Genomic DNA, 13,936 nt, shown 5'->3' on the forward strand with positions numbered 1-13,936 from the left:
ATCCCCAGCCATTTTTATTTTTTGAGACAGGGTCTTGCGAAATTACTTAGGGCCTCGCTAAGTTGCCCAGGTTGTCCTCAAACTTGTGATCTTCCTGCTCAGCCTCCCGAGTCACTGGGATTATAGGCATGTGTCATCATACCTGGTTTCTATTGTTCAAAGACACCTACTTGATAGCATTTTTTTGTGGCAGCCCTAGGAAATTAATACAACCACTAATTCATGGCTCAGTATATACCCATAAACTCCAGAAGGGGGAGAGAGGAGCTAACATTTCCTAACTCACAGATCATGGAATCCTTTCTGAAAGAACATCTTGGAGGCACTAATTCTGATCTGCTTGTGCCCATACAAGTACCACTCATGGTGATGACTCTGGTTTCCTCACCTGTTCAGTTGAAACTAATGATATCTAGGAGGCTCTGGGCCCTAGGAAGATGCACAGAAAGCATTTAGCTCATCATACCATCAGGTGAAAGGCTATTATGTGGGATACTCCCCCTTGTGAGCCTCATTTTATCCATCTGTAAGATGGGATAGCAACATCTCCCAAGGCTTCCTAGGATTATTGAAAACTGCCTAGCATATGGCTGGTGGTCAGAAGGCCCCACATGGACCAGTCAGCCCCTCCCTGCACACTCACTGCTTCTGCTTGTCCTTTGCTAGAGGGAGTATGGTCCCTGGTGGCCACCCTTACCTGTGCTGTGAGCTGGATGGGTTGGGACAAGGTGAGCTGTGGGGTCCCAGGGGGCTGGCTGGCAGGCTGTGGTGGTGGCAGGTCGCCTCCCCCAGAGGAGGCTGGGGGCTGCGAAGTCGAGGAGGAGGCAGAAGAGGAGGAGGAGGAAGAAGTAGAAGAGGAGGCGGCAGCAGCGGCGGCGGCATTAGCAGCAGCGGCGGCGCTGGACTGCTGTACGGCGGCGGCCAGCAGCTGGGCCTGGGCTTGCTGCAGGAGGAGCTGCTGCTGAGCTGGCATCAGTGCTGTGAGCTACGGGTGGGTGGGCAGCAGGCCGAAGAGGGCAAGGGAGCAGAGAAGGCAGAGAGGGGTTAGAGCCTGAGCCAAGCAGGTGAGGACAAGTCTTCCGAGGGCAGAGGAGGGCAGGAGGCAGGCATGAGAGGCTATGGCCTTGTTGGGGCTCCTCCTCCATGAGTCCTGCAACAGATGGGAGGAGTTGGTCTGTGCCTTCATCCCAGTCCCTCCCCAGTTACTTACCCCAGCTAGCTGGCTGCCCGTCAGCATGAGTTGGGCCTGGGGTAGATGAGGCTGAGCCGGCTGGGGAGGCGGGGGCACTGCGGGGGCTGAGTCACCACTGGGATCTTCAGCCTTGATCTGGGGGGGAGAGAGGCAGGGTCCGGGACCCCAGAATGTTAAGTGGAGGCCAGAGAGAATGCCCACCTGTGGACCAAAGAGAGCGCATATTTGTGGCAATGACAGCCTCAGGCTGGCACAGAAGGAGCTGCTCTGGCCTCGACTTCCTTATCAATCCAGAAGGGCTAGCTCACCACCTGCATCCAAGCTCCCTACAGGAGAGGCCACCTTCGGAGAGCATCTTTCTCCTCCTGGGAGTCAGTGTCCCCGTTTGGGAAATGGTGCCACTGGGAATCTGTATGGTCAAATTAGTGGGTGTCCAGGGGTAGGAAGGATAAGAGTCGGTATCAGGATGAGATACTCTTCATCTGCATCAGTTAGAAGAGCATCTCTTAGGGCTAGGCTTGTGGCTCAGTGGTGAAGCGCTTGCCTAGCATGTGTGAGGCACTGGGTCCGATCCTCAGCACCACATAAAAATAAATAAATAAAATAAAGGTATTCTGTCCATCTACAACTAATATATATATATATCTTTACTTTGTTGTTTGCTTATTTTTATGTGGTGCTGAGGATCTAACGCAGTGCCTCACATGTGAGAGGCAAGCGCTCTGCCCCTGAGCCACAACTCCAGGCTAAAGAAAAATATTTTAAAAAGAGAAGTGCATCTCTTATTTGTCCAATGGAATAAGACTTGGTTGGAAAGCAGGATCTCAGGGTATTTTAACCTGGGCCACAAACTCAAAGGATTATGAAGACAAACAGCACAAGTGGGTGACACAGGCAGGGGTGGACAGGGTGAGCTGAAGAGTACATGCCCACCAGAAGAGGAGGCCTACCCAGCAACTATTCTGCTCCCATTGGCCAGTCCCATTTCAGAATCTGGAACACAAACACCACAAGACAAGAAAAGCACACCCAGGTTGGTTCTGTGCAGTGGATTAACCAAATGTGGCCCAAGGTCTGCTAGGTTCCAGCCTCTGTACCAGAGGTCTATGAATCCCTCCAAACTCCTAACCATGAGATGAATGAATCTTGCACCATGAAGTTAGAACAGACCAGCAGAGAGTTGCCCTGGCCTTCTTCCTCTCCTCAACACAGAGACACATAACAGAGGCTGTTGGTTGAAGGGCTGCTGGGACACGAGAAGGCATGGCTTGATGGTCACACTCTCAAGCCAAGAGCAGACATTAGGAACCATCCTTCAGGCCACCATCCAAGCACTAATTTGCAAAAGGAGATCCAGAGAGGGAAAGCAACTTGTTCAAGGTGAAACAGGCAGATTGGCATGGTGGGAGGGTTGAGGGGGTGGTGATCTTCAGAATGAAGAAAAGACGAACAGAAAGACAAAGGCTCAGGAAAGGCCAAGTGACAGATATCATGTTCCAAATTATAGGACCCAAGTTCAGGAAGTTTTAGAGCTAAGAGAGATGCAGCATGAAACGACACTGAGTATAAGAAGTCGGGGAAATGGAAGATATTAAGGACCTCCGGAAGGCTGGTCTCTTTCTGCTTCTTGATCTGATTGCTACTCCTAGCATCATGGGTGTGCTCAGTGTGTGAAAAGTCAGTCGTAAGCTGAGGATCTATGTATATTTTGATGGGCATCATATTTTAATAAGAAGTTTTTAAAAAATAATATTGAATGCTGTAATGAGAAAACCATTCCTTTTTTTGTGTGTTTTTTCATTCTTTTTGGTTGTCTTAGGAAAGACGCCGATGTGAGGAGGTCTTAAACATCTCTCCAAGGCTGGCCGATCTCTCCTTTTAGCTAATGGAGAACAGGCCTCAGGCTTAGACCCTTCAGCACATAAAGAGACTGTGGGTAAATTTTAATAATCATTGTATTTATTTCCATGGCAAGTGACTCTAGTTTTCCATTCATGAAATTTCCATTTAAAAACCATTTATTCAAGCTGTTGAAAACACAAGGCAGTTCATGAGTTGATGATTGTTGAGGTTGATTGATGAGATCCTGGGGGGTGTTATTTTCATTATACCCTTCTGTCTGTTTTTGTATCTGCTTCACATTTTCCACAGCAAAGTGTTTTTAAACATTGAGACAATTAACAAAATTATTATGTAAATAATTTTACATGGTGGTATGTGGATATGTCTGAAACCATGACAGTAGCATGTGAATCACTGCCGATGGGAAAAGACAGGCCCAGAAGAGTCGGAAAGAGGTTGAGAGGCAAAGGCCAGGACTAGAGAAACAGAGTGAGGGGTAGACAGAACCCAGGCCTGGGAATGGGAGGAAAAACCCTTTCTTCCCTTGGCCTCACTGTTTCCCGAGAGAAAGAAAGCTGCTGAGGAGTGAAGGAGACTGCAAAGATCTAATTGAGCTGATGAGGGAGTGGGAGCAATGGGCAATCACCCCAGGGATGAGGCAAGGGCCAAGCCTGAGTTCAGGAGGCAAGAGTGGAGCCTGGTTTGAAGTGCTCAGTACAGAAGAGAAGACACCTGCTCACAAAGCACTTAGTCCTCCCACGGCAACGTGGGAATAGACCAGATGTGGAAGGGACTTCAGGGGTCATCCAATTCTACAGTCCCTAACCACCCCCCCACACACACCATATTGAAGAAGAAGACACTTAGAAGTCCAGAGACGGGAGTAACTTTCCCCTGGTCACAGAGCAAAGTTGCAGCTGGGTGGGAAACATGTCTTAGCCTCCTATCCTGTTCCTTGGCCACCTCTGCTCAGTGGCAGCAGTCTTGCCCATGTCCTCTCTGACCCCACCTATGGTGCTCTCCTCAGGTCTCTGGACCTGCCTTCTGTGCCCCAGAGCCACCCCGCTCCCCCCCGGCCCAGGCTAGAGAGAGGAGACTTGGGCTGAAGAAAGCCCCTGGAAGCCTAGCAGTGCTCAGTATGGGGCCCCATCTGGATCTGGAACTGGCACCCTCTGGCTGCTTCTGGCTTCCCCATCATCTCTCTTCCTGAATTCCCAGAGCTGTAGAGTCACCGGGTCTTCCAACTCCGGCAACCCCAACGGGTACGTGTGTGTGTGTGTGTGTGTGTGTGTGTGTTGGGGGACAGGGGGTGGCGCAGGCCCCTTTGGTCAGGGAAGTCGGGATGGGGGTGGGGCCTTGGCTTCCTGTTGTTCATTGCCCTGGGGCTCTGGGGGGGATTTCCCTGGCCACCCCCACCCCCTAGGGAAGGGGAAGGAGCTCTGGTGAGTCACAGGCCTGGGGCGGGAACCCAGGGTGAGAAGGGGCGGGAGAAGCCTTGTCACTGGGTGTTCTCTCAGATATTGGGGCCTGTGGCTGACTGTCAAAGACCCTCTCCTAAACACAATCCCCTTTCCTGGATGTTCTAACAGGTGCTTACCTTGGTGCTGGGGCCAGTTGGAGACACAGAGAACGAGGAGGCCTTATTTTGGGGGTTCTGCAAAGAGAAAGATGGGTCAGGGGGTGGGAATAGTGCGATGAAGCGGCTTCAGCCCCTGCCCCTTCTGTGGCTGCACAGAGGTCCCTCTACTCCCTCCTCCCTCTGCCCACCTCCCTCTAATCCACTCCCTCCTGACCTGATGGTTAGTGTCTGGTCCATTTCTTTCAGTGTCTGTGAAGAGAGGGAAAGGATGTGTTGTCTTCAGCCACCCCCACCACACCTGTCCCTTCTGTGGTCTTCCCATCTGCCACACTTCTCTGCCCACTGTGACCCTGCCCCTCCCCACCCACCTGTGTGCTCTGATGGAGAGTCCAGACCTTGCTTCTCGGCCTCCAGGGGCTTAGACATTCTTATTTCTGGGGACAGAGAAGGGATGAAAATGGGGTGAAGGACAGGAAGTCTAGAGGGCTCCTGGGCCCTTCCAACCTTCGAGCCTCTTCCAAATCCCCTCCACCCACTGCCACCTTTGAAGTGTCACATTTTGAGAGGTATCCTCTGTTCTGAGCCTCTGCCCTCCTCTGGCAGGACAAGAGGGGGCCCTCAGGACTTGAAGGAATCTTGCCTAAAGCTTTCTCCCCTTTAAAAAGCAGCGCAAGGGATGTCACCCACCGTGAAACACTGGGGCAGGGTGGGAGGTAGAAGGTGGTCACAAGAAGGTGTCAGCTGCCCGGGAGGAGATTGCTGGTGTTCCAGGAGCAAGTGCGACCTTGGCCTCCTCCCCAGGAGGACCGCCCAGGCTCCCATTCTGCCCCACCAGGTTTCGGGTGAGACATGTTTTCCACTCTGAATGGGGCCTAGGAGATGTGATGGGGCTGCAGCACCCCCAAAGGAGAGAGTTGTCAGATCTCAGGGTGTGATTAAGCCACCCTTTGGCCCACCAATTTTCCCGACACACGTCACTCCCACTGGCCTTCTTGTGTGCAAAGCAGAAGCCTTGGGGCCTCACTCTGCTGCTCTCTAACCTTAACACCCTCTGCCCCTGTCCCTGCTATGTCCTCCAATCTAACCCTAGACTCTACCCAGACTTCAGCTTGATTCCCAGCTGCATTCTCAAGTCCACCCTACAAACAGGAGGAGGTGACCAGGGAAAGGTGGCAAGCAGCAAGTTGGGCACCAGGGGAACAAATGAATGGAAAAATTGCGGGAACTCTCTGCACCGACACCAACCATGGAAAGGTGAGTGCTCACCCACCAAGCAGGAAGCTAAATAGGAGTGAGCTTACATGAACAGTTGATGTTGATGTCACCCCATTTCATAGAGGAGGGAACTGAGGCTCCAAAAGTGGTCTCACCTCTGCAAGAGCATGGCAAGGCGAAGAAGTGCCCTGATTGGGCCCAGATCTTAATGTCTCCAGGGTTCCTGTGTCTAATCTGGATCACTCCAACCTAATGGGCCCATCTCTGCATGAATCTTATCTCCAACAATTGCTAATTCAAGCTCATCCTGATACCGACTCCTACCCTTCCTACCCCTGGACCCCAACACAAATCTGGGGTTCAGCCTTACCCATTCTCAGTACCCTTACTCACCCTGATCCCAGCTTATGCCCAGATGATCCAAGTTCTTCATTTGACCTTGACTCTCAACTGTCCTCAGCCCTTACTCATGCCCCACAGCTCACTCCAAAACCCCCACCTAAACTATGACCCCACCCCAATGGAAGGAGCTGTCCAACTCGAGTGTGATCTGCACCCAAGATATTTAAAGAAGGCCTGCTACAGTGAGGACTGGGAAGAACTCAGCAACAGGGACTCGGGGGAGAGTCCGGGGATTTTGCAACTGTGGATTACTCTGTGTGAACCGCTGCTTGTGTTTCAGATTCTTTTAGAATCTTAATTCAAAAGCCACGTCATGAATTGCTGGTGGGAGTGTAAATTGATACAAGCACTATTCAGGAAAACTGAAGAGACAGTTCCCTTGCACCTGCCCCCCCCCCACGCCATGACCCAGCACATCCACTCCTGGGCATCCACCCAAGAGAAACACACATCCTGCCACTAAAGGGCACAGGCACGAATGTTTCCGCATACTTTTCATAATGGCCCCATACTGGAAAGAACCCAAGAGCCCATCAATGGGTGAACAGATAAACACAATGTGGTACATCCATACAATGAAACAGTCACAGCGATGAAAAAGAACAAGCTCCTGCTTCATGCACGCTCCTGACTCTCACAGGCCGAGTGAAAGTGGCCAAACAAAGGCAGACACACAAGTGCTAATTCTAATACATGGAGTTCAAAACACAAGCAAGCTGATCTTGAATGATCGAGGCCAGACTAGTAAGTACCTCTGGGGAGTGTCGACCATGAGGAAGCCTGTAGGATCAATACACAAGACAAAATTCATCAAGCTGCACACTTAAAAATTGAGTACTTTACTGTATATACATTATGTTTTAACAAAAAGAAAAAAAATTAAGGTTTAAAAAAGGCACATAGTCCTATTAAGGTGTAGGCTGGGAGGGTGGGGGAGGACAGTGCTCAGAATGCTATGGGGGCTCAAGTTCCGTTTCTGGGCACTGGAGATGGAGCACTGAATGCCTAATGATCGTTAGAAATCCAGGAAGATGTAAAGAGAGATGGGTTGGGGCTGCTCCCGACTCGGGCAGCAAAGGCCTGATCCTAGCTCCTACTCAGGAAAACCTTAGAGTTATTCCAGGCAACCACTAACCATCACAGGGCCAAGCCTAAGCCCCCTCCCTGTCCCCTCCCTCCAGCAATCCTTCCTACACCCAGCTCTCCCTGGCTCTAAACCTTTTTCCTTAAGAAAAGTCCAGGCCCCTTGGCCAGACTTCAGGGTGCAGCCTACTACCCTCGACAGCTCATCCTTACCACTCATGCATCCTGCTCTTTGACACCCCACCCAGCATCTCCCACTGTTTGGGGGCTCTGCTTGACGAGGAGTGCAGATCTTGCAGGTGCTATACCCCTGCCTGGCTGGCAAATGCCAGTTCTCCTGTCCACAGATGGAGCAGCCTCCAGCCCACCACCACAGAAACTCCTTTGCTGTGGAGTGAATCTGTCCACCCAAATTCGTATGATGAATTCTAAATCCCAGTACCTCCAAATATAACTGCATTTGGAGATCAAGTCTTTACAGACGTAAGTAAGGTAAGAATGAGGCTATTAGGGTGGGCCCCAATTCAATCTGACTGATATCCTTATAAAAAGAGAAAATTGGGACACAGACTCACAGAGAGAAGACACAGAGAAGACTGTCACCTACAAGTCAAGGAAATAGGCCTCAAAGAAACCAACCTTACCAACACCTTGATCTCCGGCTTCTAATTTCCAGAATTTCAAGAAAATAAATTTCTGTTGTTTTAGTCATCTAGTCTACGGTACTTCGTTATGACAGCCCTAGCAAATTAATTCATCCTCTCACACCCCCTTCCTCAATCCCCCAGGGCTGTGGTGTCTGTGACCAGGTTCCTTCTTCATCAGACCCGGGGACAGACCTATCTGACTCATTGCTGGGTCCCCAGCCTCACCAGCCCAGAACGAGTTATGTGTTTGCAGAACACCCCTCCCCGCAACTTCTGCTGCCTCCTACTTGTTCCTACCCTGCCCTGCTGTTTCCCTGCCATTTAACAAATATTCCCAAAGTCCTTGGTATATGCTGGTCCCTCTGCCTGGAATGCTGTCCCCCACTCTGTCCACCTCCTATTTATCCTTCAGGACTGCCCTCTAGGAAGCCGGGGATCTTGCCCTGCTGCTTTTGCCCTGGCTTTCCTTGCCCCAGCATCTCCCGTCACTGGCTCAGAGTCTGTAGCCTTCCAGTCCCCCATGTGTCTTTCCCATCAGAGCAGGTCTGATCTTGGGCTCCTCCACTGCCCAGCAGAGGACATGCAGGTTGACAACCAAAGATGGCCGTGTCCTGACCTCCCTCCTTCAGACCTTTCCCTCTGATCTTTCCTACAGGGACCCTTTCCTGCTCTTCTGCATCTCCTGCCCCTCTTCAAGGCCTGGCTCACAAATCCCCTCCTATATGAAGTCATCCCTCACCCCCAGGCTGTCAGTGTCTCTTTCATGTAAGTTCCCCCAGTGACTCTGTTCCCACCCCCTGACTGTGGGTTCCTTGAGGACCCAGGTTGGAGTCGCTGCTGTGCAGGACTCAGGCTGTGTCTTTGAAATGAGTGAAAGCATGAGAGGATTCTCCATGCTGTCCAAGCAAGACCCTATCTTTGCTATCACCTGACGACACCTCAATCCTCTGCCCCCGTCTCCAAAGCAATTCTGCCTAAACTTTTAAGTTAAGATTCCCTCCACAGGGTTAGCAGCTAGAGGCAAAAACAGTTTAAGGGAAAATGTCCACCATTTAGTTTCCTTCATTCTCCCTACATTTTCTAGACTACTCCCACGAGGCCCCAGTACTCACCACCCAGTCCTTGGCTGGAGCATAGCAAATTAAGTGCTTCCCTTGGCCAAGGTGTCTCTCTCTCTCTCTCTCTGTTTCTTTCTCCGTCTCTCTCTTTTGTACTGGGGATTGAACCCAGGGAAACTGAGCCACTAAGCCACATCCTCAGTCCTTTTTAATATTTTATTTAGAGACAGGGTCTCTCTGAGTTGGTTAGGGTCTTGCTAAGTTGCTGAAACTAGCTTTGAACGCACGATCCTCTTGCCTCAGCCTCTCGAGCCGTTTGGGATTATAGGTGCCAAACTATCTCTCGATCATCCTTTCTCCCTTATCAGAGTGCAATTCAAGGCAAGGGTAAAGTCATTCCTATCAAGGCTGAATAGGGGCTCCATTTTTACCATGCACCAAAAGCTAAATGATGCGTGGACAAGGACTCGAGGGCATCGTCCATCAGGGATTAGGGACCTGGAGAGGCCATGGAAAACTTTGCTTCAACCTCTGCCCAGGCAGGAATGCTTCATGCCCTGCCCTTGACTTTATGAAAATTCTGGTGCTGCTTTTTTTGTTTGAGTTTTTTTTTTGGGGGGGGGGATTGAGCCCAGGGGGAGCTTAACCACTGAACTATATCCCCAGCCCCCTTTTTACGTTTTATTTAGAGACAGGGTCTCACTGAGTTGCTTAGCTTAGCACCTCGCTGTTGCTGAAGCTGGCTTTGAACTTGTGATCTTCCTGCCTCAGTCTCCTGTGCCCCTAGGATTACAGGCATGTGCCATTGTGCCCAGCCAACTGGTTTTAATGGAACAAGGTGTGACATGCCATCTGATTTAAACACACACACACACACACACACCATGTGCTCCCAATGATTCTGATGTGCTCCAGTGCCCTGGCATCTCCAGAAGTCCCTCTCTAAGTTTCACTTGAATAGAAAAGTTGGTTGGTTACTTAGGATTATGACCCTCTCTGACTTTCCAAGGAGCATGTAATTTTTTGGAGGAACTGGACACCAATAGCAATGCATGACTAGGCCCCTCGGAGCCACACCTTGAATCCCACCATTCTTAGGCGAGATCCACCCAGGGCTGCCCTGCCCTGAGTTCATCCACTGCCCCAAGTCTGGGACTCTGGGTCCCTTCCACCCTCCCCGACCCTCCCTCCCCGGACTTTCACTTCTCCTCTGCATTTCCCCCAGCCAGTTTTAGCAGACTTAGGCGAGCTTCTCGTTAAGCACTTACCGAAAATAAGGCTAAATATAGAGGGCCCAAGGACTGCCCCTCACCCTTCCTGGCCCCGCTTGGCCTGTCCCCTGGGTCCTCTGCCTCTACAGCCCGCCTTGATACTAGCTATGCCCTGGGAGCCCCTGTGGGCAGGGTTGATGCTGCCGGGAACCTCTGTGGGTCCAGCTGGCCCAGCCCCCGGCCTCCCCAGGAGCAGCACCTCCCACCCTCCCCCAACCCCACAGCTGTCCCTGGTGGCCTCAAGGGAGTGAGCACTTCTGAGCTGTCAAGAGGGAGGGATAGCCATGCAGGCAGCAGACACAACAAGAGAGGTGGCCTCCAGCTGTGCCAACAATAGGCAAGAACTCCACATCACACACCACAGCCACAGCCAAGCAGGGCCTGGCCAACACACACAAGACAGAGGTGTGCACAGATGCCAGACAGGAATGTTCACAGGTCTGCTGATAAAGACAGATGCCTAGTTGTGATGCCAGGGGAAGTTATGCAAAACATATACCCAGATGTTACACACTTATACACTGTTGTACCCAGAGTCACCACCACACATAGATGTGCACAATGCCCAGAGCCTCACGGAGATAGATAGATATGCACACACAAGTCACACAGATACACACATAGACGTGCCCAAACATGCACACAGTCACATATACAGAGTCACTTCATCCTGGACAGGATGACCAGAGCAGACCCCTGGGCCAGTTCACAGATGTGAAGTGAGAGTCCATGTAGGATGAGGAATCTGTCAAAGGCTGCATAATGTATTAATTCATGTCTGGGCAGGGAAAACCCAGGCCAGTCCACCCAGGTAGGGCTGTTTTGTGAAAAATTGCAAGTAAAGAGTCTAACTTGCTGCATATCACCTATGCAGTCCCCATTTGGTCCCCGACAGAGACTAGTCAGTGGTGGAACAGATACCGTGCATGTGAAGACACTATGAATCTTGTGTCCACAATACACAGGCACACACACACACATACACAGCTGACACAGTCAATAAACACATGCCATCCTTTAAATAGTCTTCCTCCTTTACCAGGCACAGTGGCACACACCTGTAATTCCAGCAGCTTGGGAGGCTGAGGCAGGAGGATCACAAGTTCAAAGTCAGCCTCGGCAACTTCACAAGGCCCTAAGCAACTTAATGAGACCCTGTCTGAAGATAAAAATTTTAAAAGGAATGGGGATGTGGCTCAGTGGTTAAGCACTCTGAGTGGGTACAATTTCTGGTACCCCCTCAAAAAAAAAGGAAGAAAAAAAAAAGAAACATCTTTCTCCCGTCCCACCCCCTCCTTACCTCCTGGGCCCTGCTCACACCAATTCATACTTCATATCCCAGCTCAGACAGTCCCGTCCTCTAGAAAGCACTCTCTGACCCTGCACTAGCTGAACTGGATGTTTTCTGGCCTCCTACTACCCCCGTGCCTCCCCAATTCCTGCCTTGATCACTCTGTAGGATCACTGGTGACAGGTCTGTCTTCTCCACTGAACTTGGGGCTCCAGGAGGGCAGACATGAAGCTGCCTTTTTCAGTTGTATTTCCAACACCCAGCACAGAACCACTCAATAAATATGTGTTGGTAAAGGATCAGAGTGATGCCCACATACACTGGTGCACATAGGAGGGCATACATCAAGCCAAGATTCACACCCACAGACACCCAGAAACGTGACATACCCACAGTCATGCCCATACAGCCACAAATGAAAGAATCATGAAGTACCAAGTACTTGCCACATTCCAGGCACTATGCTAAGCATATTACACATGTCATCTCATTTAACATTCCCATCAATACTGTCAAGTGATAATCCGCACTGTGCCGAGGTGCATTCTACTCAGTGAACTAACAAATATAAATCATATTATACAGTGCCTGGCACACAGAGTTCACTTAGGCAACTGACATTTGGTGGAGGAGGCATTTAATAAGTACACAAATATATAATGAAATTTCAGGCATCAATAAGTGCTGTGAAGAAAAGAAAAGGCAGGTGAGGGGATCGAGAGAGGCTTATTGCTAATTTACACAGGGATATCAGACCTCTGAGGCGGTGACAGCTGAGGGGAAGAAGCAAGTCAAGAGAGCATTGCCAAGGCCACCTTACAATGCCACACATAGCCCCCTACACCAGCTCATACACTTGCTAATGTGCTCATAAGAACCACCCTCAGAAGATTCAGAACTACTGCACACACATGCTCACACACATATACAGATGCACCACAACCTGTACACAGATGCATACATACGCTCAAAAGAATGGCAATACCCAAGTCCAGCAACTTAGCCTGCCAACCCCTTACCAGCCCCACCCAAGTGTCACCCACATTGCTCACCCCACTGGTTTTCCATACACGGTCTCACTACTAACACCTGGCTCTGTCCCTTCCTCCCAGAGACCCCCTCAGAACAGGGCAGTAGACATGGGGACAAAGGTTGGAAGCGTCAATGCCTGCTGTGAAAAGGTAGGGAAAAGGAGCCAGGGAGTGTGTGTGTGTGTGTGTGTGTGTGTGTGTGGCAGGGAGCCAGCCTGGGAAGAGGGGGAATTGCTGGAGTACAGAGCAGGACAAGAGAGAAAGCTAAAAAGGGATGGCAGGGGGGTCAGCTGAGTTGCCAGCACAACAAACCCAAATGTGCTCAACCTGTCCTTCCCACCAGTGCATAGGCACCTGCCCCCTTACCTGGAGCCCCCATGCTGGAGTGAACCATACTGCCCGCCCCACCAGGGCTGGGGGAACAACTGTGTCATCTCCCCGCCCTCTCTGGGGGCCAGCCCTCCTTGCCGGAAGTCACCCAGGGAGGAAACCACAGGGCTGGTCCGCCCCCTTCGGAAGGGAAAATACCCTGGCCCACAGACCTGCTCCAGCAGCCTAGCTGACCCCAAATCATGTGTGTGTGTGTGTTTGGGGGGTGGGAGTTAGTGGGATGGAAAGAAAGCAGGCTGGAAGAGTTGAGTCCTGCGGCTGCAACCCCGGGAGATGCCTACAACAGTGACCTCAGCCCTCTTACTGCCCCCCATGGGGAACAGGAGACATGGGTCTGGGAGAGAAGGTAGGCTGATAGCAATAACAGCAATAACAAACCCTAGCTGGCAGTTTATTGGGGGCGGATCTTCCCAGTGCCTGGCCTTGCGCATCATACTTGACAGGAGTCTTCTGGAGCAGCGGGCATTATTATTTGTCCCGTTTTACAGACGAAAAGACTGAGGATCAGAAATGTGAAAAGCAGCTTTCTGAAGGGCCCAAGGTCAAAAAGCGATGAAGCCAAAAAACAGGACACTGGGGATGACCAAACCCTGCACCTGTGCACAGGTAAGCCATCCAGGGTCACAAATGGGAAGAAATAGTGCCTGTGGGCAGTGACAGCACCGGCGGAGAGTCGGGTCTTAGTCCGGGCGGGTAAGAAGTCGGTCAGGAGGCAAATGCGGACGTCCAAGGCTGTGTGGTGGGGGAGCCCACTCAGTGCCCTGGAGCCGAGGGCTGGCCCTGCGCGCTGCGGAGCTCGCAGCCTAGAGTCTACCTCCGTAACCGCCAGAGGGCGGCAGCGCCCAGCCAATGGGCTGGAAGGCGGGGCTGGCTGCGGAGGAAGAGCCCCTCCCTCCCCTCCCCTCGAAAACACCACCTCCCCGCCCCGCCCGCGC

The 13,936-nt window shown here is 51.3% G+C and overlaps 1 protein-coding gene and 1 long non-coding RNA gene across 28 annotated transcripts in view; one reads left to right on the top strand and one right to left on the bottom strand.

Moving 5' to 3' along the window:
- Pou2f2 (POU class 2 homeobox 2) overlaps positions 1-13,936 on the bottom strand; it is a 62,940-nt gene that overhangs the window by 25,523 nt on the left and 23,481 nt on the right. For 6 of the 24 annotated variants that reach the window (XM_015496779.2, XM_015496776.2, XM_015496777.2 and 3 more), the window contains exons 1-5: positions 12,978-13,108; positions 4,982-5,047; positions 4,828-4,862; positions 4,632-4,688; positions 1,211-1,327 (exon numbers count right to left, since the gene is read on the bottom strand). In XM_015496779.2, coding sequence (XP_015352265.1) covers positions 1,211-1,327; positions 4,632-4,688; positions 4,828-4,862; positions 4,982-5,047; positions 12,978-13,005 — 303 coding nt within the window. In that variant the 5' untranslated portion in view covers positions 13,006-13,108. Of the gene's footprint in view, positions 1-697; positions 986-1,210; positions 1,394-4,631; positions 4,689-4,827; positions 4,863-4,981; positions 5,048-5,300; positions 5,504-5,914; positions 6,194-6,221; positions 6,277-6,982; positions 7,342-11,347; positions 11,394-12,977; positions 13,109-13,936 lie in introns of those variants that run through there. The other 18 variants (XM_048790811.1, XM_048790804.1, XM_048790803.1 and 15 more) reach the window with 15 other exon arrangements.
- LOC125612600 overlaps positions 13,119-13,936 on the top strand; it is a 21,562-nt gene continuing 20,744 nt past the window's right edge. For 2 of the 4 annotated variants that reach the window (XR_007343072.1, XR_007343073.1), the window contains exons 1-2: positions 13,119-13,347; positions 13,490-13,607. This is a non-coding gene — a long non-coding RNA (uncharacterized LOC125612600). The remainder of the gene's footprint in view (positions 13,348-13,489; positions 13,608-13,936) is intronic. The other 2 variants (XR_007343070.1, XR_007343071.1) reach the window with 2 other exon arrangements.

This window comes from Marmota marmota, unplaced genomic scaffold, assembly GCF_001458135.2.
Source record: "Marmota marmota marmota unplaced genomic scaffold, marMar, whole genome shotgun sequence".
NCBI classification, from domain to species: Eukaryota; Metazoa; Chordata; class Mammalia; order Rodentia; family Sciuridae; genus Marmota; species Marmota marmota.